Source organism: Myxine glutinosa, chromosome 1, assembly GCF_964187855.1.
Source record: "Myxine glutinosa chromosome 1, kmMyxGlut1.1, whole genome shotgun sequence".
Taxonomy (NCBI): Eukaryota; Metazoa; Chordata; class Myxini; order Myxiniformes; family Myxinidae; genus Myxine; species Myxine glutinosa.
This window is the reverse complement of record NC_136261.1, coordinates 129891389-129915355: the sequence shown is the minus strand read 5'-3', so window position 1 is coordinate 129915355 and position 23967 is coordinate 129891389. Positions and strand designations below refer to the sequence as shown.

Genomic DNA, 23967 nt, shown 5'->3' with positions numbered 1-23967 from the left:
CTGTGGACAGATGAGACCAAATTAGAGCTTTATGTTAAAGCACATCATCTCTATGTTTACAGAAAACAAAATGAAGCCTTCAAAGAAAAGAACACCTTCCCTACAGTCAAACATGGAGGATGTTAAGTGATGTTTGGGGTTGCTGTGCTGCCTCTGGCACTGGGTACCTTGAATGTGTGCATGGCATCATGTAATCAGGAGATTACCAAGGCATTTTGGAGCTCAATGTCCAACCCATTGTCAGCAATCTGGGTCTCCATCTGATGTAATGGGTCTTGCAGCAGAACAATGACCCCAAACACACTTCAAAAAGCACCCAGGAATGGTTCAAAACAAAGCGCTGGACTGTTCTGAAGTGGCCAGCAATGAGTCCAGATCTAAATCCCATTGAACACCTGTGGGGAGATCTGAAATCAGCAGTTGGGAGAAGGCACCCTTAAAATCTGGGAGAACTGGAGTTTGCACATGAACAGTGGGCCAAACTGCCAGTAGAGAGGTGTAGGAAGCTCATTCATGGCTATAGGAAGCGCTTGACTGCAGTTATTTTGTCCAAAGGCTGTGTGTGCTACCAAATATTAAGTCTCGGGTGTCAATAATTTTGTCAATGCCATTTCTTTTCATTTTCTGATTTAAAAGGATATATTAAGTTCTGAATCAAAAACAAAGGTTTTGTAATATTAACAGTGAAATAAAGAATTTTGGAGACAAAATACTTTTGTCAATTTCAACTTATTTTTAGAGAAAATTGTGAGTTATTTGAAAAAGGTGCAAGGGTGCCAATATTTTTGGCCCCAACTGTATATGCACTCTTGACCAGACTCGGTGGCATAATGGTTGGACCAAATGCTTAGTCTGGGAGGTCAGTGGTTCAAACCATGGCCGAGTCATACAAAGACTTTAAAAATGGTACGTGCTGCTGCCTTGCTTGACGCTCAGTCGTTAAAAGGATAGAGCATGGACAAACAATGCTGCGAAGGCAATGGCAAACCACCCAGTATAATCTTGCCACGAAACTGCTTTGGCAGCACCAACGCTCTGTGAAGAGTATGGTGCATTGCATCAGTATGTGATTCTATTCTATTCTCCTTTAATCTCCCACACAACCCCTTATCCTCTCACTCTTCCATTCCACTGTCGCACTGCTTCTAGAAATTCTCCTTCTAAACTCTGGGCCTTACTTTGATTTACTTTTTGTTTTGATTTTAACGCAACATGACTCACTCAAATCTTACAAATATTCCGTGCCACGTTGATGCGTCATTGGACTGTGTATAGAAGGAGTTGAAACAAAAGCATAGTGAACAAATAATTTTGCACTAGTGATGTCTCTCCTTCACCAATTATCCCGTCACGCTTCCCACAACCTGGCAGTAGTATACTGAGGTGTGTGTTGAGGTGAAAAAGCAGCTCGCATCCTCCTCCTGGAATGGAAAGACAATTGATGGATATATAGAGTCCTTCCACATAACTAGCAAGCAGTACGGTATGTACCAGTCCCTCGATGAGTCAGAACCCATCATCAAGGTCACCTCCGGTCAAACCTACTGTCTCGCCATCCTCCAAAGCCTCTCCCACTTCTGCCACCAAAGTACTTATTTCCATTCTGTCCATGACTTTGTGTTTACCTGGTCACATTTTACCCTCTGTCAATCTGACGTTGCTTTCTTGTCTTTTAATTACCTCTGCCACCGAAGGTGGATGGATGATATGTTTTCACACCTGTGTGTCTTTGTTTTTATATGCCTGTCTCTGTCTGTGAGCAGGATATCTCAAAAAGTTATGGATGGATTCAGACAAAATTTGGTGAACAGGTTTGGTGTGCGGCAAAGCCAAAATTATTAGATTTTGTTGAAGATCCAGTTCCGAGGATTAAAAAAAATAATTATAAGTGATTTTTCACCATTGAGAGATGGGGCCAAAAAGATATGTATCATATTTCAAAACGTTGTGGACGGATTATGAGAACTTGGTGGATGAGTTGGGTAGGTGAGAAGAACAAGCCAATTCGATTTTGGTTCAGGTCCAGATGCAGATCCGGCCTGTCAGTGGGATAGAAAACATAAACTGTTCAGCCTGGCGGAGGTATGAGCTCTACCTTGTGCCATTGTAGTTCCTCAATGAGCCTAGACTTCTTAATTTATAAAGGACTATTTTGGCCCCGTGTTTCTACAACAAACCTTGGGGCATCATTTGCCTAGCCCATCGAGAAGCCAGAATTTAGGGCCTGCTCTTCTTTTCTTTTTTTCACTGCAGGCAGGTTTTTAGCCTCTGACTTTTACTGCCTTTCTTTTTCTCTTGCACTGCATTCCCTCTTTCCAATGCTCACAAGGTTAAACGTGCTCATTCACTAATGCTTTTTTTTGTTCACCTCTACTTCTTTGCCCCTCTTCTGTTACCGATGGAGATGCCTCCCCTCCAAGTTCATATAATCCAATCCAACTTTTCCTTCCAATCCTTCATGCAGGTGATAGTTCACCACCATCTCGTGTTCACCACCATACATGCTAATTGCTAATGAATTTTGTCAAAAATAAAAGTTCGCTGGCACTGACCTTGTCTATCTGTAAATCCTTGTGGCCTTGTTCGTATACAGTAAGTTCTCCTACATCATTAATGTATCCCTAAAAAGTGCGACGTTGTGGAAAACGATGTTGTTGGAAACGATTTTTCCCATTTAAATTGATGTATTCCCATAACATTTAATGTGTCCCAAGTGGAAAGATCTTGTTAATTATTTTTTTTTTAAACATTCAATAACATCCTAATCATCAAATAAAATACCTAGCAAACAAAAAAAATAAGTAAAAGCACAACATAAATACCAAAAAAGTAAAATGTTTAGTAATGTACAGTACTGTACTGGATTCACCGATGATTTTCGTCGATGGAGCTTTTTTTTTTTTTGGATACTGAATCGAGGCTCGTGAAAGAGCTGACATTTACTTCACAAACAAATCAACCAGACAAACAAAATATATAAAAAGAGGGAGCGGAAGACAAGAGAAGGGGAAGCACACAAACACTTGAGAGCACACAACATTTGAGAGCAGGGAGATGTGTGGGAGGGAGAGGGCTTGGGGGGAGGAGGCGTGGGAAGGGGGGGGGGGGGTGGGAGAAGTATAAAACACAAGGACACCAAGGACTTCCAGGACAGAAGTTGGTATTTCAAAAAAGTGGAATTGGGGTGAAATTATCGGGGATAGAAAAGATCAAGGTTTTGGATGGGGGAAGATAAGAGATGGTGGTGATCAGCTGTTTTAAAGACTTGGAGGGGGGAGTGGGATTGAAGAGAGTGAGGGAGTTTGTTCCAGAGGCGGGAGAAAAGAGGAATGAAGGAGTGAAGGTGAGCAGAGAAGAGTGGGAGGGAGAATATTGGTGGAGTGGCCTAATGCAAGGAGGAGGAGGATGGATCAGCTTCCACCTCCCTCAATGACTACGTCCGTCAATACTGTGGTTCTTCCTGGTAATGTTCACTGGCCGTTTCGTCCACATTAACATTGTTGTCCACAGGCTCATTATCAGGACGTTTATCACGTATGTTTCATAGAAATTAACTTCACAAAAAAGAGGGTAGTTCACCAGGTGGATGCTGAAGAAAGACTAAGAGGGTGTGGGTAGGGGAAGTATTCGTTTAGGAACAACAACAACAACAACTTCCACCTTTGATGGCATTTTATTTTTCTGTCTGCCACGTAATGCGTTGTTTTGCTTCAGAGCGTTACAAACCTCCGTTTTGTCTGTTCGGTGCTTTCTCATGAGCATTCGCTCATTCTACAGGTATCAACCGTTGGTAGTTTATCCTGCTATGAAAATACCTCTGTGACGTTTTGATAATATGGCTTTTTTTGTGGTCGTTTCTGTACGATACCCTTTACGTATGATTTTATTAATTCCAGAATAAAACAGCATTCTTTGGGAAAGTTGTCAGGGGGAGTTGGTTGGGGGGGGGGGGGGGGGAATGAGAGGGAGGTGGGGGTGTATGACTGTCCAAATGCTTGAATACAAAACAGTTACATCCTTGTGCGGTACAGAACTGTATACAGTACCAACTGCTGGGAACGCGGCGACATTGTATGGAAACGGCATGACGCTGTAAGAAAAGTGACCCCTATTGGTTAGCGACATTACAGTATATTAAAACAACGCTATTAGAAGCGACGTTGTAGAAGAACGTACTACATTTGAAATGTGCTATGTCAACATCACATCATTTTCCTGCTAGCACTTCCATTGGCTTCCATTTGAATGGAACATTTTGTACGGAGGTGTGATCAGTTTTATCACTGGAAGATGCTTGCTCCCAAGGCCAGATCCTAAATACGTGGTGTGGTCTCACAGGTCATATTCAGATTGCACAAGTACCACGACGTTCAGAGCCAGACAGTGCCGGGGAAATAAATTTTCCATACATCTTCTCACTCCTGGAGGAGCTTGGATATCAGGGCTACGTGGGATGTGAATACGCTCCACGTGGTGAGTACAGCACACTTGCACGTGAACACATCAGGCTGAATACCATACTTGCCATCAAGTTGTGGGCATTCCACCAGTAATTTTGAAAAGTAGCAGAAAATTCAAACTTTAGAAAAATATTAAAATATGCTTTGTACCCTTCTCTCCCCTTATAGGCCTAAATGCTATCCCTTTCCAAATTCCAATTTTCCCCTCTTCCCCAATGTTCCGATCTTTATATGCTTTTTCTCCCCAATTCTTCATTCCTTTATTCTCCAGGTAGATGTTTCTCCTTATAGTGTCCCCCACACCGATCACCCCTAACTATTTTTTTGTTCACCACTCCTTTCCTACACCATCTCCAGACGCTGCATGACGTCATCGCTGGGCACCGACAGGGGCCCGGCGATGACGTGTGCTGAAAGGGAGTACTCAGGTTTCACTCCGTTTGCTTTCTTTCTCGTTTTCTGGCTTGTTTGTTTGTTGTCCGGGCGATATCTCAGCCATCCTTTGAGCTGGGAAGCTGAAATTTGGGCACCATAGTGAGCACGTGCTTTGGCAAAAACAATATTTATTATTTTTGTTTTATTACTTGCAAAATCGAAGATTTTTCAAGTATATTGGTCGGTTGCACTTGTTATTCTGCCTGTCTGTGTCTTTCTTTGTTTGTTTGTTACTTGCGAAAATCGAAGATTTTTCAAGTATATTGGCTGGTCTTCTGCGTTATTCTGTCTGTCTGTTTGTCTGTCTCTATGTCAGTCGCCTACAGGTCGCAATTTTCAACCGATCTTCACGAAACTTCAAATGGTAGAGTTGGTCATAAGCAAGTAGCCTATTGTTTTGGGGTCAAAAGGTCAATAGGTCAACATAGGCCAAAGGTCACCAACTTTGTCAAATTTCTAAAATCCTCAATTTTCATCTAATCAACTTGAAATTTGAAGAGGATTTGCATTTGCATATTTTGACACTGAAGAGGATATCATATTTGGACACCCCAACTATTTTTGAGGTCAACATAAGCAAAAAGGTCAACATAAGCTAGATTTCTAAATTCCTCAATTTTCATCCAATTTACTTGAAATTTGAAGAGGATTTGCTTATCTGGTCACTGAAATCAACCCCAACTATTTTTGAGGTCAACATAGGCCAAAAGGTCAACATAGGCCAAGTTTCTAAAATCCTCAATTTTTATCCGATTAACTTGAAATTTGAAGAGGACTTGCATATCTAGTCACTGAATTCAACTACCAAGTATTTTTGAGGTCAATATAGGCCAAAAGGTCAAGATAGGCCAAGTTTCTGAAATCCTCAATTGTCATCCGATTAACTTGAAATTTGAAGAGGATTTGCAGATCTGGTCACTAAATTCAACCACCAAGTATTTTTGAGGTCAACATTTGAGGTCAACATATTTGAGGTCACTTTTCTTCCTATTAACCAGAGCTTTGATCAAGATTGTCAATTTTAATCTTGATGAAATGGACAATTTGCTGGATCAATGGCAACCTTTTTTTGATGATTTCGCAAGTAACGTGCTGTGCATGATGTCTTCTTGTTATTTTAATTTGTTTTATTATATTATTTTGCAATGAAGCAGCACATACCATTTTTAAAGTCTTTGGTGTGACTTGGCCGGGTTGGATTTTAACCTCCAACCTCCCAGATTCCGAGCAGATTGATGGGTGCCATATGTTCTAACTATTATGTTCTAACTCTAACTATTACACCACCGAGTCATTAATTTGCTTACAGTTGAGGAGCAGGTAAATTGTGCAGATCAATCTGACATAATCTATTTTGGTAGTTCCAGAGACCCAATCTTATGTGGTCTTTCAACTAATGATCAACTCCATTCGGTGTTTATGATCAGTGATTAATCTGTGTTAAGGTTATTCACTATTTCTGGACACACTCATACGTTTTATTGAATAGGTTGGCTTGTTGATGTTGTCATTTGAACCACTAGGACTAGATCATGATGCTGGGGACTGAATTATAATCCCATTTAAGCTTATTCCATGTGTTTGTGCATTGTTTACCCACGTTATCATAATTCATTCAAAACTAGAACGACACTCTGTGGAGAGCATACCTCCACCAGGAAGAACAGTTTGTTTTGTATCCTACTGATAGACCGCATCTGGATCCGGACCTGAACCAAGATGTAATTGGCTTATTATTGTCACCTAACCAACTCATCTACATAATTTGGTCAGAAATCATCCACAACTTTTTGAAATATCATGCTAATATATATAGTTTTTGACCCCATTTTTCAATGGTGAAGAATTACTTAAAATATTCTCAAATCCAGATCTGGATTTGGATTTTCACCAAAATCAAATCGATTCTTACTTATCACACACTCAACCTGTCCACCAAGTTTCGTCCGAATGCGTCCACAACTTTGAGATATTGTGCTATATATCGTTTTTGGCCCTATCGCTCAATGATGAAGAATCTATTTAGCTGTTCTCAAGTATCACATTTTTACCTGACTTGACATCTTGACCCCAAAATCTAATCAGTACATCTTTACATCATTCTACATACTTGTACCAAGTTTTATTTTGATCCCTTCAGCCGTTCTTAAGTTATCACGGACGTACCACCGATTGGACAACAACAACAACAACAACAACAACAACAACATGCATTTTAAGGCCATTTTCCCTGCTAGAGCGGGGGTTAGCCTTGCGGTCCCCATGACAATCTTCTCCATTTTGCCCTATTTTCTGCATCTCTCCTTGTTAACCCCCTTGCCCGCATTTCTTCTTCCACCATCTTCAGCCAAGTCTTTCTCGGTCTTCCCCGTCCTCTACTTCCTTCTACATTCATTCCCATCACTCTTCTCCACCAGTCACTTTCATCCTTCCTCAACACATGACCAAACCATCTCAACCTGTTCCTCTTCACAGCATCAATCACAGGCTCTATTCCCATCATCTTTCGCAATTCATCATTTGTCTTCCTCTCTCTGAACGATACTCCGCACATCCACCGAACCATTCGCATTTCCACCCTTTCCAGCCTTCGTTGCTGCTCGACGTTCATTACCCATGTCTCGCTCCCATAAATCATAACACTTCTTACACATGCAGCATACACCTTTCCCTTCAGCTTCAACGACACTCCCCTCCTCATCAGCACGCCACTCAGTTCCCGAAACTTCTTCCATGCACATCTCACTCTTGCAACCGTTGCCGAGTCTGATCCACCTTCTCCATTCAGCATGTCTCCGAGGTAGCAAAATGTTTTCACACCTTCCAGCTTCACGCCGTCTCCAAGATCCAACTCAACATTTCCTCCATCTGCAGCTCCCTCTGTGCATACCTTACATTTGAATGTAGCTGCCACACTGGTTAATGACCCTCTCAGACCACTACATTTTTGATGAACCCACTCAGCGCACATTGGACAACCCGAAAGCATAATGTCTCCGGGGCCCTTGTCGGCGGAGACATAAAAATTTATTTTTTCATTGCATCACAATATAGCTTCAGAGGTTTATGCAATTTCATTGCTCATGTGGTTGGTGTAGAAAAACCACGATATAACGTTATCATTTTCTGATTTCTTTCAATACAAAAATGGACTGAAATGGCTAGATTAATTGGATCATGTAAACTGTCCTTCCTCTCTAGCAGGTTCCCCCCACATCCCCATAATCTACCTCTTTGGATATTGTTTTTGTAACCACTCCCATCCCCTCCAGGAGACACTTTGTCAGGGCTACAGTGGCTGAGAAATTACTGGAAGGAGCACAACGTGAATCAAAACCCAGAGAGGTCAATGATTGAATAAGTTAAGAAGATTTAACACGACCTTTCATCGCATCAACTCCAAACATTCCTTAAAAGAGGGTAAATGGCACAAGAATTCCATGATTCTGTTCATCAAAGCAATTAACAAATTATGTCGAAGGAGGTAGATCTGGGAAACGGTCTTTTGTGCCATCCTCCCTTGCCTCTTGACCTTTTAATTTTTGCTTTGTTTTCCCCCAATGAATCCCCTCTTGCATTATATCAATGCTGAAGTTCTAACTTTATCATTCTGCTTTGACATTTTCCCATGGGGGATTCTGAAGCATGCTGTTGTGTGGAATTTCCATACCAGCTCAACAAAAAAAATTGAATACGATATATATATATATACGTATATGTGTATATATATATATATATATATATATATATATATATATATATATATATATATATATATATATATTACACACAGTTACATGCAATGTACTTTGTGGGGAAACATAATGTAATAAATGATGTGAAACGTCACGGTTTGGCTTCTCTCTCTGAGCGTCTGAAAGTTGCTCTCTGTATACAACACTAGCAAGGGTTCCCGGCGTTGCCCGGTGCTGTTCTAATCCTGTTGGCATTTTGAAGAAGTCAAATTTTGTTTTTGTTATATATAGAGATCCGCAACTTATGTAGAGATCCGCAACTATATATATATATATATATATATATATATATATATATATATATATATATATATATATATATATATATGTATATATATATATATATATATATATTGTTACAGACGCGGTTGTGGATGTTGGTTTACCGAGCGGTTTGGTATGACCGCGTCTGCACAGTTTACCCGATTATACTCGAACGTTGGCCGAGTCGCGCTACGCAAAATCAATTGAGGAAAGGACACAACGGCTGGGTTAAAATGACACGACACCAGGGGTACAGTTCTCAAGACCTCCGGAGGAGGTTATAATATTTCGGAACGTTAGATTACGAGGGCGAGAGAGACAGCATAGGAAGGTAGGCACTTAATTACGGTCTTATAGTAGCCCCGACAGACGACAGATAAACGGGACAAGACTGACTCACACCGGGATTGATGGCAAGGAAGGGCAGGTAGTCGAGGCTCAAGGTGCACCTTGGCTCAGGGGCAGAATCGACCCGGTCCGGTCCAGAGATGCGGGAGGTCTCTCAGCGCTCAGAGGTGGCGACTGGTTCTCTTTACTTCAAGCTCGGGGCGCATCTGACGTCACGTCCGGTAAGTCGCTGCGTATATCCGGCGGGGAGTGACACGCCCTCGGCTCGTTAGCTCCGCCCCAGATGGAATCGGCCCGTTGCTTCTCATTGGGTGCGGGGGGTTACCGGGCTCCGCCCTTGACGAGGGGCCGACAGTCAGCCCCTTCGTGGTAACCCCGTCGGCGCACATGGGCAATGGCGGCTAGCCGAGCCGGAGTGAGGACGCACACTCCCCGCGCGCTGTTGTTGTAGTTGTTGTTGTTGTTGTTGTTGTTTCATGGGGAAGATGGGAGGAGGTATGGGGAGGTCCTAAACTCACTACTGGTGCCATACAATCACATTCTGGTGCAACGAAGAGTCAGAATTAATGGAAACGAGTCCTTAACTGACATAGACTAAGCATAACTAGCAAGATGTCCGAAAGTTGTCTACGTGAGATGCGGTGGACCTGGGCACGACATTTAATGGGGGAAAAAGGGGAAGGTCGGTTCTACAGAGTGTTGTTTACAGACAATGGGACTAGGGAATGGGGGATTGGGGATAGTTGGGGAGTATTGGGGAAATAGGGGAATATTTACAAGCGGATATGGAGGCCAAATCCCATATCCGCAACAATATATATATATTGTTGCGGATATGGGATTTGCATCCATCCATATCCGCTTGTAAATATTCCCCTATTTCCTCAATACTTCCCAACTATCCCCAATCCCCCATTCCCTAGTCCCATTTTCTGTAAACAACACTCTGTAGACCCGACCTCCCCCTATTTCCCCCATTAAATGTCGCATCCAGGTCCACCGCATCTCACGTAGACAACTATAGGACATCTTGCTAGTTATTCTTAGTCTATGTCAGTTAAGGACTCGTTTCCATTAATTCTGACTCTTCGTTGCACCAGAATGTGATTGTATGGCACCGTTAGGAAGTTTAGGACCTCCCAATACCTCCCCGCAGCTCTTCCTCACGGTTCAACAACAACAACAACAACAACAGCGGCGGTGGCGCGGGGAGTGTGCGTCCTCACTCCGGCTTGGTTGGTAGGGGGTGTTGGGAGGGCACCAGGCCTTTCCAACGAGCCGCCATCGAACATGTGCTCGACGGGGTTACCAAGTAGGGGCTCGCTGTCAGCTCCTCGTCAAGGGCGGAGCCCGGTAACCCCCGCACCCAATAGAAGTGGCGGACCGGTCCCATCTGGGGCGGAGCCAACCAGCCGAGGGCGTGTGACTCCCCGCTGAGGATGCGCAGGAAGAGGGAGGTGACGTCAGATGCGCGCTGAGCTTGGAGAGAGAAGGACGCCACCTCCGAGCGCTGTGACACCTCCCCGCATCTCTGGACTGGACCGTGCTTGATCCTGTCCCCGAGCCAAGGTGCACCTTGTGCTATCGAACTACCTGTCCTTCCCTGCCATCAATCCCTGTGTAAGTCAGTCTTGTTCCGTTTGTCTGTGGTCTGTCGGGGATAAGACAAGATTGTATTTAAGTGCCTATCTCTTCTGTGTTTTACCTCACTCTACCTTGTAATCTACCCCTTTTCTCCACCACTAATTATATCCTCCTCCGGAGATCTTGAGAACTGTACCCCTTGCGTCGTTTCATCTATCCCAGTCGTTGTGTCCTTTCCATCATTGATTTAGCGTAGCGCGATTTGGCCAACGTTCGAGTGGAATCGGGTGAGTTGGGGAAGAATCGGGGGAACTGTTAGGTCGCGGTAATAGACCACCGCTCGGTCAAAGTAACATCTAACCGCGATCCGTAACAATATATGTATATATATATATATATATATATATATATATATATATATATATATATATATATAGATATAGATATATATATATATATATATATATATATATATATATATATAGATATAGATATATATATATATATATATATATATATATATATATATATATATATAGATAGATAGATAGATAGATATATATATATATATATATATATATATATATATATATATATATATATATATATATATATATATATATATATATATATATATAGTGGTACCTCGGCTTACGAGTGCCCCAACGTACGAGTTTTTCGGGATACGAGCCGTCGCTCGGGCGGTTTGTTGCTTTGGGATACGAGCCGAGATCCGATGTACGAGCTCAAAAAATTTATTTTTTTGAATTTTCCGGTTGTGGCTTCCGGTTCCGGTCACGTGGTTATCTTGCCGTGAAAGCATCTCTGCTTGGATATAAAACACGCAATCGTCGAAATACATTAGCGAGGAATCTCCTTGCTCCAGCCGGTGACGTCATCGGCGGGGATCCCCGCCTCCAGAGTGGCTGGTCACGTGACCGCCAAAGCGTGTCGCGCGTGCGGGTATAATGAGCTACACCTGTGGATCACGTGACCACGGAAGCACGCCTCGCTTGAGAGGCATGACTTTCGGTTTGCGTTTTGCTTTATAAGGCGCGATAAATGGGCTTTTGAGTGTTAGCGGTTCATGGCGTTGACGGTTCATGACGGTTCATGGCGTTGACGGTCAAAAACCCATTACATCAATTTTACCAGGCACTGTACAGTAAGTACAGTGGACACCAAATGCACGGTGGAAGGCTAGAAGTAGAAGATCGTCCAAGACAAGTGAGAATAAGCCATACTTTGGAGATGACGTCATTCGCTGGTCCGATAACCAAAGATGTGGTATAAAAAACCAGGTGAGCTAACAATGCAGCAATGAAGGAATTCGGCCAAGGCACCGGCACACAACGACCTACCTACATCGAAAGACTCAATGCCAATGGTGACAGAAGCCAAGACGGCCGGCTTAAACACCGCCGAAAGACCACGGTGTACCAACTTACGATGCAGAACATCTTGCACTTAATATGATGACAACAGGTGCCATCCTCTGACGTACCATTACAGGTACAGGTACAGTACACGTGAGCACAGAGCAAAAGTTCACTGAAACCGAGATTAAGAAAAAAGAAAAAACACCTCGTGGTCCGTGCTCGATATCCGAGTTTCAATCTTTTCAAACACATGATGCTCTCGGTCACGGTATCTCCTGCGAGCTGCTTCTCCTTCAACCACACAAACAACAACTTCTCCATATCTTCATGGATAGAGGTCCAGTTTATTTCTTTACATTCTCTTGTATTATGTACAGTATATACGAGGTCGTGCTTGTTTATACATTATTTGTTATTTATAAAGTACATTTTTGTTATTTAAAAGCACCTAACAAAAAAAATTGGTGTTTTTTTTTTGAGGCTGGAACGGATTAATAGCATTTCAATGCATTTGAATGGGAAAATTTGCTTTGACTTACGAGCGATTTGGCTTACGAGCTCCGTCACGGAACGGATTAAACTCGTAAGCCGAGGTACCACTGTGTATATATATATATATATATATATATATATATATATATACATATATATATATAGATATATATATATATATATAGATATATATATAGATATATATAGATATATACAGACTTGGCATTTAATATGGAATATTTTTTTCCCCTAGACTTGGGTTTACTTTCTGAACTCGGTATATCAATCTGGTGAGTTTCTTTTACACTTCGGTGATTTCTTTGTTAAAAGAACCATGTCACTGATTGTCTGTCGCAGCAAGAAGTCAATAACAGGATTATATCACAGGTGGCGTGACAAAATGTACGGACAGGTACATTTGACAATTGGCTTCACAATCGGGTATATAAGGGTTGTTGCGTTCTGTATTAGTGGAAAACAACTGCTGCACATCTACAAAAGTTATTGCCGCTTCCCCTGGAGATGGTCCGTCAACTCGGCAATGCTGTTTGTCATTTAGTGGTGGCTTTACAAAATTCCGGCATGAACAGCATGCTATTGCTTGGCAGTATGGCATCACTCAAGGTCAGGTGTCAAAGATCCTGAAACGAAGTGCTCAGAGAGGTGTCCCTACTCCAATACCGAGGCCAGGACGTCCCCGCAGAACCACAAGGAGGGATGATCGCCAGCTGCACCGGTTAGTCCGCAATGGCCGTACCAAGTCAGCTAATCGGCTTAGGGCTGAGTGGCAGCAACGGACAAATGTGCCTGTATCCAGAAGGCTAGTCGACCAACGACTGGTTCAAGCAGGCTATCGTGCCAGGCGTCCACTGAGAAAGCCACGCCTGACCAGACAACACCGCCAGCGCCGATTGCAGTGGGCCAGAGAGCACCGTCAATGGCAGCCAGGACACTGGAATCACGTGATCTTCAGTGACGAGTCCAGATTTCTGGTCTATCGTCAAGTTTGCCGTGTCCGAGTGCGCAGACAGGTGCATGAAGCCTACAACGAAGATTGTATAGTGCCAAGAGTCAAAGCTGGAGGTGGTGGGGTGACTGTTTGGGCTGCTTTTCATGCAGGGGGCAAAACTGACCTGGTTGTTCTGAATCGAAAGCTGAACCAGTTCAAGCACAGGGCCATTCTGGAAGAAACATTGCTTCCATTTGTTCGTGCAACCTTTCGAGGAAACTTTGTCTTCCAAGATGACAATGCACGGCATCATCGTGCTCGCATGATCCAACACTTTCTTGCTGACCGTGGTGTATAGCATATGGAGTGGCCTGCCATGTCCCCGGATATGAATCCGATCGAGAACTTGTGGGCAGAATTAACGCATCAAATCGACAACTTGGACCAGCAGCCTGCCTCTGTGCGTGAATTGCAGCAGGCTATTGTAACTGCATGGCAAGCGATTCCTGTCCAAACCTTGGCAAATCTCGTGAACAGCATGCCTCAACGTGTACGTGCTCTCCTGAATGCTCGTGGGGGTTACACGAAGTACTGAACTGTAATTTTACTGTCCGTAATCCCAGTCGTAATTTAACTTTTGTTTTTGTTAAAAAAAAATTTGGCTAATGTGCAAAATAAAGAGATACTTCTGGAAAACGCACAGAAGTTTAACACAGTACTGTCCGTGAATTGAGTTCGATATCAGTTTACATCACTTTCAAGGATCAATTTATTTGCTTCGAAATGTCAAATGTGGTTTTTGTTTCTTTTAAAGGTCACATTAACAAAATCTAGAATAATTTCAACATAATTCCAATGAACTTTTGGTTCTAAGTCATCTTGAAAAGTAAGTTCACCCCCACAAAAAAAATATTCCATATTAAATGCCAAGTCTGTATATAGATATATATATATATATATAGATAGATATTGTTGCGGATCTCTACATCGGCCTCTTTTCCCCTTATCGAGGGGGGATTAATCCCCTCGTCTATGACTGACCTGAAGTGAGTCCTGAAGTTGCACAAGCTCCCTCCGGAGAGGCAGGTGCGCAACCTCGTTCGCGACCGCAGACAGATGTTAATTGCCGAGCGGTTTAGCAACCGCGGCACGAACCATTAGCAGAGACTAACCCGATCCTGAACGTTGGCCAAAATCGCGCCACAGGTTTTCAATGGGGAAATCACAAAGATGACTGGACGAGCATGAAGAAGAAGAACGAAGGTAGGAAATACAAATATAATTTATTACTACTATTTACAAGTCAAAATAAACCAAGGAAGGAGGAAAAATACGAAAATAAAGACAGAAAGGAGTAAGGAGACACAGTGCAAATATTAGCTTACCTATACAAACTTACTTACACCCCAGGACAACATAAAAGACGGACCACAAGCAGACTTACACGGGGGGATGAAGGCAGGAACGAATGGCTGCAAGGAGAGGAAGGTTCAACTGGAACCGGAGCACGGTCGGGCCGGAAGTGAGCAGCCGCCGCCCCCTTCTCGATCGGTTTCGCCCGGCGGCGTTCCTTCGCGGCCACGGTCGAAACTGCCGTCAAAGCCCAAAGCTGCGGTGGTTAAAGCTGCGGTGGTTTCAAAGCTCATGCGTGCTTCTCTCTCCCTCAAGCATCTCCTTCCTCAACTCGTCTCAGGTGCGTCGCGTGCTCTTCAACGACTCATCTCTCGTGGGGGCGTCCCGCCGCGGGTTATATAGGCCACACCCTCGAACCTTCGCGAACCTCCCCGATCGTTCTCTCTCCGCCCTCTCAAGCCAAACCCCTCGTGCTTGGTTGGTCGGCAAGGGCTCTCCTGGCTCCACCCTCCGATGACGAGGTGGAGACACGCCTTTCTTCTCCGAGGTACAGCACATGGCAATGGCGGCAAATGCAGAAAACCGTCCAATGCAGTTGGCAATCGAGGCTTTGGGATATGGAAGGGAACTATCTTATGTCATCTGATGCAATGCAGTGTCAACTAATGGGAACAGAGCCTTAAACTACATAGAATAAGGAGATAACTATTTCGAAGGATATATGATTTGCTACGTGCATGTATATGGATTAACTAGGAGGACGACCTCTGACCTTTACACTACGGAGGGTGATATTTACAACAAGATTCATGACACTTACAACAATAAAAAAAAACACAGGATTCTCAAATCCGCAACACTGCACCCTCATCCTCTAGGCACAACCTCGGGCCTATAAAACTTTAACTTTAGTGTGACACGTAGGTGTAGTTCCCTCTACATTTAACCTGACCCTGAGTGTGACAGTTATAAAACACAAATAAGTATGTCCCCCTGCTGCATTGCACCCTGCCTAACAGATTTACGCCCACAGGATAACCGAATTGCGGAATGGTTTTCAAACTATACATGAACGGTGGGGAGCATTATTTACAAATGACTCTAATTGTATTTACACAACGCAACCCAGGACCTGCGATTGTTCCTTTTGGGGGGGGGGGGGGGGGGGGGGGGGAGACAGCCTGCACTGCATCGACGTACCAGCACCAATAACGAGCACCATAAAGCCCCATACAGCACCATAAACGCACCAGTCAGTGCACAGTCACCACAGTTCAAAATAAACAACAAAACAAACCCCTGTTGGTGTCTTGTTCTTCGGCTCCCTCTGCTGGCCAATGTTCTTCCAGATGTTGTCTTTCTTCATGTTGTTCTTGTTGGCGGCCTATTTGGACATAATAATAACAAGCACAGAACGTGTCCATTGTGTTTTTTTATTTAGGGCCCGCAGGGGCCGACTAGGGGTGGTTCACCTGTATGTCACGTTACCGAGGTCCGCCAGCAAGATCTCGGGCCATCATGGCCGGTTCCAGCAGAGGGGCCATGCCCCAACCCATGGGGTCCATAAGTGGTGCTCAGCCACAGACATGTGGTCCATAAGTGGTGCATCGATGCAGGCCGCTGTGGTTGCGAGAGTTCTGGCACACAATGGCGGACTCCCGCACGCTCCCCTCGGTGCCCAGAGAGCACGCACGATCCATGGGTCGGGGAAGGAAGACAGAGAGGACAGGTGAGCGAGGGGTAAGGTCACAAGGGTACACATCAATAAAGGCAATGCAAGGTGAGGTGCGTCTGGAGACCGAGCGGAGAAAAGCTCGTCCCTACCGTACGTCACCCCCCCGTTACCTGTTCTACCCTTGCCCTTAACCCATATTTACAAAAAAATCTACACATTACAAATTCGTCACTACCGTCACGTCTTCCCCATATTTCCCCCATACCAAATTCGTCATAACAATCCCTCTAATCCAAATTTGCCATCACCAATTCATCATCAATCCCTCTTAAGGAGGAAGAGATGGAACAACAAAGCACAATGTCTCACCCACGTCATGATGCATCTCACAATCCAAAACATTTGCACAAAAAAAAAAAATCAAAACATGGCATGGTGTGGAGTTACGTCATCGCCTCAGGTGAGTGGATGTAGATGGTGCAAGGAGATTTCAATTCTATCTACCTTCTAAATGACTTTAATACACTTTACACAACCCGGGGTCTTTCCCTGCCAAACCATTGGCCATCTTACTCTATGCGGTTTTAAGAACCAAATTCCCATTGACCAAACTGTGCTGCTTCATCAATTTGGGGTCTCACTCCCCCGATTCAACTCCCTGTGCCTTTGCACAATTTCAGGACTGGGTCGTGTGGCTCTCCCAGCAGGTCTACCCACCTGCACACCTCCACCACTGCAGTTGCCTCCGAGCTTACCTGCTCCTTACCCTAACCTATCTACCTGGGGAAGGCCCTCTGGCGCTCTCCCCACTCGGTGCCCTCTGGCACTGGGCTACCCGGGTCCGTCCTCCGGATCCTCGGGCCCCATCCACAACACTTAACGGCTCCCAGAGCCCACCTGCGGCCTCACCTGGCTGACATCCTCACAGTGGTGGAGTGCCCATTTAACTACACACACTAACAGGCCACACGCCCAGTCATTTCCACGTCACTAATGCATCCATTCAAACACCATTCTTCCACACGCACCACAGATGCCAATATCCAACCACAATTTACCTACTCCCTCTACCTAACTCTTAAACTACCCTCCCCGGGTATTCGTGATGGGGTCCATCCTCCCCATCCACTGCCTTCGCACCATCCACTCCACTCCACAGTTTTCACCATACTCACTCCACACCATCCATTCCATACTCCATATATTCCAGACCATTTATTCCATACAACCATTCTCCATACCTGTATTTGCACACCTGTGCCATCACACCTGGTGCTTCCTGCACCCTCCTTCCTCCCAGGCCCATTCGGTCAACACAACACACAATCACCTTTACTCACTCATACACTGCTCCATACACGTTCACGCTCAATACAACTCACATCTCTCCCAAGCATTGCCCCGCAATTCCTCATTTGCTCGATATCAATACTCTCACACACACAGCATCATCTGATCTACCTGGTTTCCTGCTAACACTCGCGCTTCCCCGTCGCCCCTTACATTATTGCGCTCCCTCGTCATTATAATCCAACTACCCTCTCTATGTCCCCACTACCTGTCCAATGTTGCTACTTAAATCTACAGTTACCTATGGTCATCTTCTCTAGATCCCTATCATTTTATCCTAACCCTCCCGGGCTAGTTTACACTGCCATAAACCCCATAGCTATTGCTCATGTGCCCCGTGTGAGGGATGGTGGATTTGCCATCCCAACACATCGGGTATCTCCCACTATCACCCCCCCAGTCCTTTGACACTACGAGCCCCCGTCGCAAGAGGTACTGGGTCCTGCCTCGGCATCTAGAGCCGAGGCGATCCACGAGGGCGCCTGCTCGCCGGCATAAGGTCTTATCCGGTCGGCATGGACGATCCGAGGGAGGGCCCGTGGCCCCATTTTGATCTTAATGACCACATCACAGACTTGCGACAGGACGACTCCCGGGCCTTGCCAGGGGGAGGTGAGTTTGGGGCACCTACCCTTCCGCCTCCGGGGATTAAAGAACCAAATCTTCATCCCCGGAGCGTACTGACTACCCTGGCTCCGGTGGTCGTACCTGCGCTTCATCTTGGCCCCCTGCCAGATGGAGCTGGCGGCGGGCGAAGACATGGACCCTCTCCATGCCTTCCTCTAAGTGACGTGCGTAACCCTCCCTCGGCGGGATATCTGTGGTCTCTGGCACGGGACCGCATAGCAAGTCGGCGGGAGCCCACAACACCCGCCCATACATAAGCAACGCTGGACTGCATGCGGTGGCCCCATGCTGGCTGGTTCGGTAGGCCATTAACAAGTACGGGAGATGTTCGTCCCAGTCATCCTGACGGGTGGTGGTGAACAAGGCCAGTTGTTGGATCAATGTTCGATTGAACCTTTCCACCATCCCGTCAGATTGTGGCCGCAAGGGCGTGGTCCGTGTTTTCCGAATTGACAGGAGCCTGCACACATCTTTTAGTAATTGGCTTTCAAAATTTCGTCCCTGATCGGTGTGCAGCTCCTGTAGAATTCCGTGCCGACATACAAATCCTTCCACGAAGGCCTGCGCTACAACCCCGGCTTCTTGGTTGGGGAGGGCGTAGGCCTCCGGCCACTTGGTGAAATAGTCCATTACAACAAGGATGTACTTATTACCTTGGCAGGTGCGGGGTAGTGGTCCTAGGATGTCCATAGCCACCCGCTCAATGGGGGCCCCCACCTGGTGTAATTGAAGGGGGGCCCTCATCCTCCGTGCTGGCCCCTTTTTGGCAGAACAGGCGTCGCATCTCCGACACCAGTCCTGTACGTCACGCCCCATATTCACCCAATAGAACCTCCGACGGACCCGAGATGTAGTCTTTGTCCTGCCCAAATGGCCGCCGGAGCGGGTACCATGCACCTGTTGTAATATGACGTTCTTAAATTTGTCAGGGACTATCACCAGCCAGGAAGTTCTCTCAGAGGGAACCTCCACCCACTTGCGATACAAGATGTTATCCTTCAATTCTAGGGTCTGCCACTGAGCCCAATACGCCTTCGTTTGCGCCCCGAGGGGGGTGACCTCTTCCCCCTTTGGTCTTTGCCCCAATTTGACCCATTTGAACACCGGCCCCAGAATGGGATCCTCCTGCTGGGCCGTGCTCCACGCCAAAGTTCCGAATTCTTCATCTGCGGTTAGTGGCAAAATTGGCCCTCTCACCCGGGTTGCCCGGATGACGAGAGTCGGGGCAGAATCGCCCAATTGCTCCCTCTCCTCGTGTCTCGCACAAAATTTGCAGTTTTCCCCCAGACAAGGACGCCGAGAGAGTGCCTCCGCATTACCATGGGCCTTCCCGGCCCTATGGGTCACATTAAAATCGTACTGCTGCAACTTTTCCAACCACCTTGCAATTTGGCCCTCCGGTTCCTTGAACCAAAGGAGCCATTGCAAGGAGGAATGGTCAGTTCGAACCAAAAATTTCCGCCCGTACAGGTACGGCTGGAAATGGTTCATGGCAGCCAGCATAGCCAATAATTCCTTGCGGGTTACGCAATAATTTCGCTCGGGCCTACTTAAGGCCCGACTATAATAACCAATCCCTCCACGCCCTCCTGTTTCTGAGACAAAACTGTGCCCAATCCTTCCTGGCTCGCATCCGTGTCCAGGGTAAATGTCCCGTCACTAGTGGGGTAAGCTAGAAGGGGTGTGGATGTCAAACACACCTTCAATTTTAGGAAGGCCTCTTGGCACTCCCTTGTCCAATTAAATCGCGTCCCCTTCTCCGTAAGCCGGTGGAGGGGACGGGCCAACTCCGCAAATTTCGCCACAAAACGCCGGTAGTAGGAGCAGAGTCCCAAAAATCCCCGCACCTCTTTGATGGTACGTGGTGCGGGCCACTCCTCTACCGCTGTAATTTTGCCTGGGTCCGTTTTTACCCCCTCGCGACCGATAACGTGACCTAGATAGGCCACCTCTCTTGCAAACAAGGTGCACTTACTCGGGTTCAGCTTCAACCCTGCCTGTCTGAGGCACCCGAACACCTGGTCCAAATTAGCTAACGCCTGGGGGAAGGTCTTGGCATGTACTAGGACATCATCAAGGTATACCAGGCATGATTGCCATGGCATGCCGCCTAGTACATGTTCCATTCATCGCTCAAAGGTGGCGGGGGCGTTACACAAACCAAACGGCATCACAGTGAACTGATACAGCCCCTGACCTGTGGAAAATGCCGTTTTCTCCTTCCCTGTCCTATCCATCTCCACCTGCCAATACCCACTCTTGAGGTCCAAAGTTGTGAACCAATTTGAGCCCGCAACGGCATCGAGGGTGTCATCAATTCTTGGCAGGGGATATGGGTCCTTGAGTGTCACGTTGTTTAGCTGGCGATAGTCCACGCAGAAACGCGTGGTCCCATCTTTCTTTTTAACCAGCACAACAGGTGACATCCAGGGACTTCCCGAGGGCTCGATGATGCCTGCATCGAGCATCTTTTCAACCTGCTCGTCAGCTTCCGCCCTCTTGCTCCAAGGGAGCCGTCGGGCGGGCTGACGAATAGGCCGGGCCTCACCGGTGTGGATCTGATGTTTCACTAGGCCCGTACGTCCAATATCCTCGGGGGACAAGGAGAAGAGATCCAAATGGGATCCAATCAGTTTGTGTAAGGCCTCCCTCTGGGTACCTCCCAACTCTACACTACTACGATTTACCATCTCGCAAATGGGATCGGGCCAATTCCTAGTACTTATTGAATGCTCCCCCTGGGGCCGGCTCGGCTGGACGTTCTCGCCCCTCACTGACGTGACTTCTCTAACTGGGGTGCAGCCAGCTACCTTCGTGCCCCGCACTATAGTGCGTGGTTCTGTGCTAATATTAATTACTCGAACGGCCACCACCGGCCCGTCCGTTTTTACAAGGGTGCGGCCCACGATTAAACCAGGTATGGATCGTGTTGCCACCGGTTCGACCAGGCCGCAGCACTCCTGCCATGTCGGGTGAGCTGACCATCGGGCCGGCACTATGGCCTCGGCCCCCGGAGGGATGGTCACGGCCTCAGGAGCCTCCAGCGCCACCCTCTCGGCCTTGCTCACCCCCTCCAATGGTAGCTCTTCCACTCCCACTTGCAGGATCCCCCGGCTCAAGTCGATTTTACAACCACTGGCAGTCAACAAATCCAACCCTATTAAGCATGGGTCGCACACCTCTGCCACCCAAACCTCTATCTCCTTCCTTACCGATCCCAACTTGAGGGTCACAAAACCACGCCCTATGATCGGAGCCGTTGCCCCGGTAGCCAACTGCAAACTATGATTTTCCAGATGCTGGATTTTACCCCAACCGTCTGCACTCGAATTAAGGATTACCCCCACGCCGGCAATTTTGCATCGAATTGTCAAACTACCGATTCCAATTTGGCCACAATGAATGACCTGTCGCGTCAATGAGGGCTCCTCTCCATCCCCTACTGCCGAACACCGCCCTGCATGCCCGGCACGTTCTAGTTTCCCGGGTCCTGGCGGGGGGGTGTCTGAGGTCGGCTAGGCCGATCGATACGGGGCGGAGTTGAGGGCATCGGTTGGCGGGGACCGTCCCGGCGCGGAGATCGACACTCCCACGCACGGTGACCCAGCTGAGCACAATTATCGCACCTCACCTGGTAAGGTGCTTGCCTCCGGTATTCCAAATTTCCCCCCCTGAATGTCCGAATTGGTGTACTCTACCGTGGACTACCGGGTGCCACCGCTGGAGCCGCCTGCCATGGTCCAGGTCCCGCCAGGCGCCGATCCACCAGCCTCCGGACCATGCTCTCCAGGTCAGGGCCCCCTTCGGGGGCGGGCCCCTAAGGGGGCCGCCACCCATCAAAGGCCCTACCTGATGCACCGCCACTGCGTGGCGCTCGCCTCCCCGGGCCAGCGGCCTCGCTGCTTCCCACCGGGCTGCAGCGTCGGCCGCCTGACTCATGGTCTGCGGGCGCCACATGGCGAGCTGTTGTCGGAGCTCTAGATCCGGAAGGGCCTGGATAAAGTGATCCAGCGCCAGGCTTTCCTGGGAACTCGCTGCCATGTCCATGTGTGCAATCCCTACTGCGCGGCGAATGTCATAGGCAAGTTCCCCGATGGTCTCCTGGGGCTTGCGTTTGCGCTGAGCAAGCTGAGCTTTAACAAGCTCGCTTTGCTGTTCAATGCCGAAACGATTAATTAAGGCCGCACGGAGAGCTGACAGGGTGAGAGCACCCGGTGGTAAAGCTGTCAGCACCTCCGCCGCCGCACTGCGCAGTGCCCCCACAAGGTGTACTCCACCTTCGTCCGGATTCCAACCGTTGCCTCTGCACACGTATTCAAACTGCGCCAGGTACGCCCTCAAATCACTCTTGCCGTCATACGGCGCGAGTGGGACCTTGTGGGCGCCCGAGGGCCGGACCCCGTGCGTCACTCTTTGCGGGATCAGCGCGGGACCAAACCATTCGGGCCCCCACAGTACACTATTCCCGGGGGGCTCCCATGCATCCCCCGTCCCTCCAAACACTACCCCTCTTGGTGTCGATGCCTGGGTCGCCCTTCCGCAACCCGCTACCCACTCCATACCCGCACACCCTTGCTCACCAATACCCCTCTCACTCCCCATAGTCGGACCTCCTTGCACACCTCCTCTATCCATACACTCCGGACCAGTCATACACCTCACCATTGGTCCCTCACGAACACCCGGGTCTACACCAACACCCAAGCCGACTGAATCTCCCCTCACACCATATACATTTCCGAGTATATCGCCACTCACCTCGGCACCTTGTCATCGCTCCTCCTCCGCCACCTGCAAACTCTTTATTTGGTCAGTAAGCACATCATCATGATTTGAGCACAGACCTTGTACATATTCCATCACTTCCTCCCTTATCTCCCTCTTAGTTTCCCTCCGTCTCTTCTTAATTTCACTCACCCCCTCTTCCACATCCTCTAATTTTTGCTTCACCTCCTTCATCTCCCGGTGCGCCCCCTCAATTTCGTCCTCTAAGGCCACCTTAATCGTTTCTATGTGCGTCCTCACTTCTCGTTCTTTCGTCTCCATTGCTTCTGTCACCTCGTCCAACCTCTTTGTCAACTCCTCATGTACCATCTGACATTCCCTCTTCGTTGCTACCAGTTCCTTTTTTATGTCTTTCTGCGTCGCCTTTAACCCCCCGATTATCGCAGTGTTCTTCTCCACTTGATCCACTAATTCCTTCTGTCCCACCATCAGCTGTTCTACTCTCCTCGTCAGATCCTCTATGCCCCCCTGTAACCTAGCCGTACTATTTCTCACCTCTTTCTCCATACAC

The 23967-nt window shown here is 47.0% G+C and overlaps 1 protein-coding gene and 1 long non-coding RNA gene across 2 annotated transcripts in view; one reads left to right on the top strand and one right to left on the bottom strand.

Annotated features, from left to right (window-relative positions):
- The window catches only part of LOC137428519 (uncharacterized), a 71599-nt gene extending 70956 nt beyond the window's left edge, over nucleotides 1-643 (bottom strand). The window contains exon 1 of the long non-coding RNA XR_010984711.2: nucleotides 168-643. This is a non-coding gene — a long non-coding RNA (uncharacterized LOC137428519). The remainder of the gene's footprint in view (nucleotides 1-167) is intronic.
- The window catches only part of HYI (hydroxypyruvate isomerase (putative)), a gene marked incomplete in the record, with an annotated part of 75473 nt that extends 66729 nt beyond the window's left edge, over nucleotides 1-8744 (top strand). The window contains 2 exon segments of the mRNA XM_078777152.1: nucleotides 4339-4473; nucleotides 8168-8744. Coding sequence (XP_078633278.1) covers nucleotides 4339-4473; nucleotides 8168-8256 — 224 coding nt within the window.
- Nucleotides 8745-23967: the final 15223 nt, after the last annotated feature.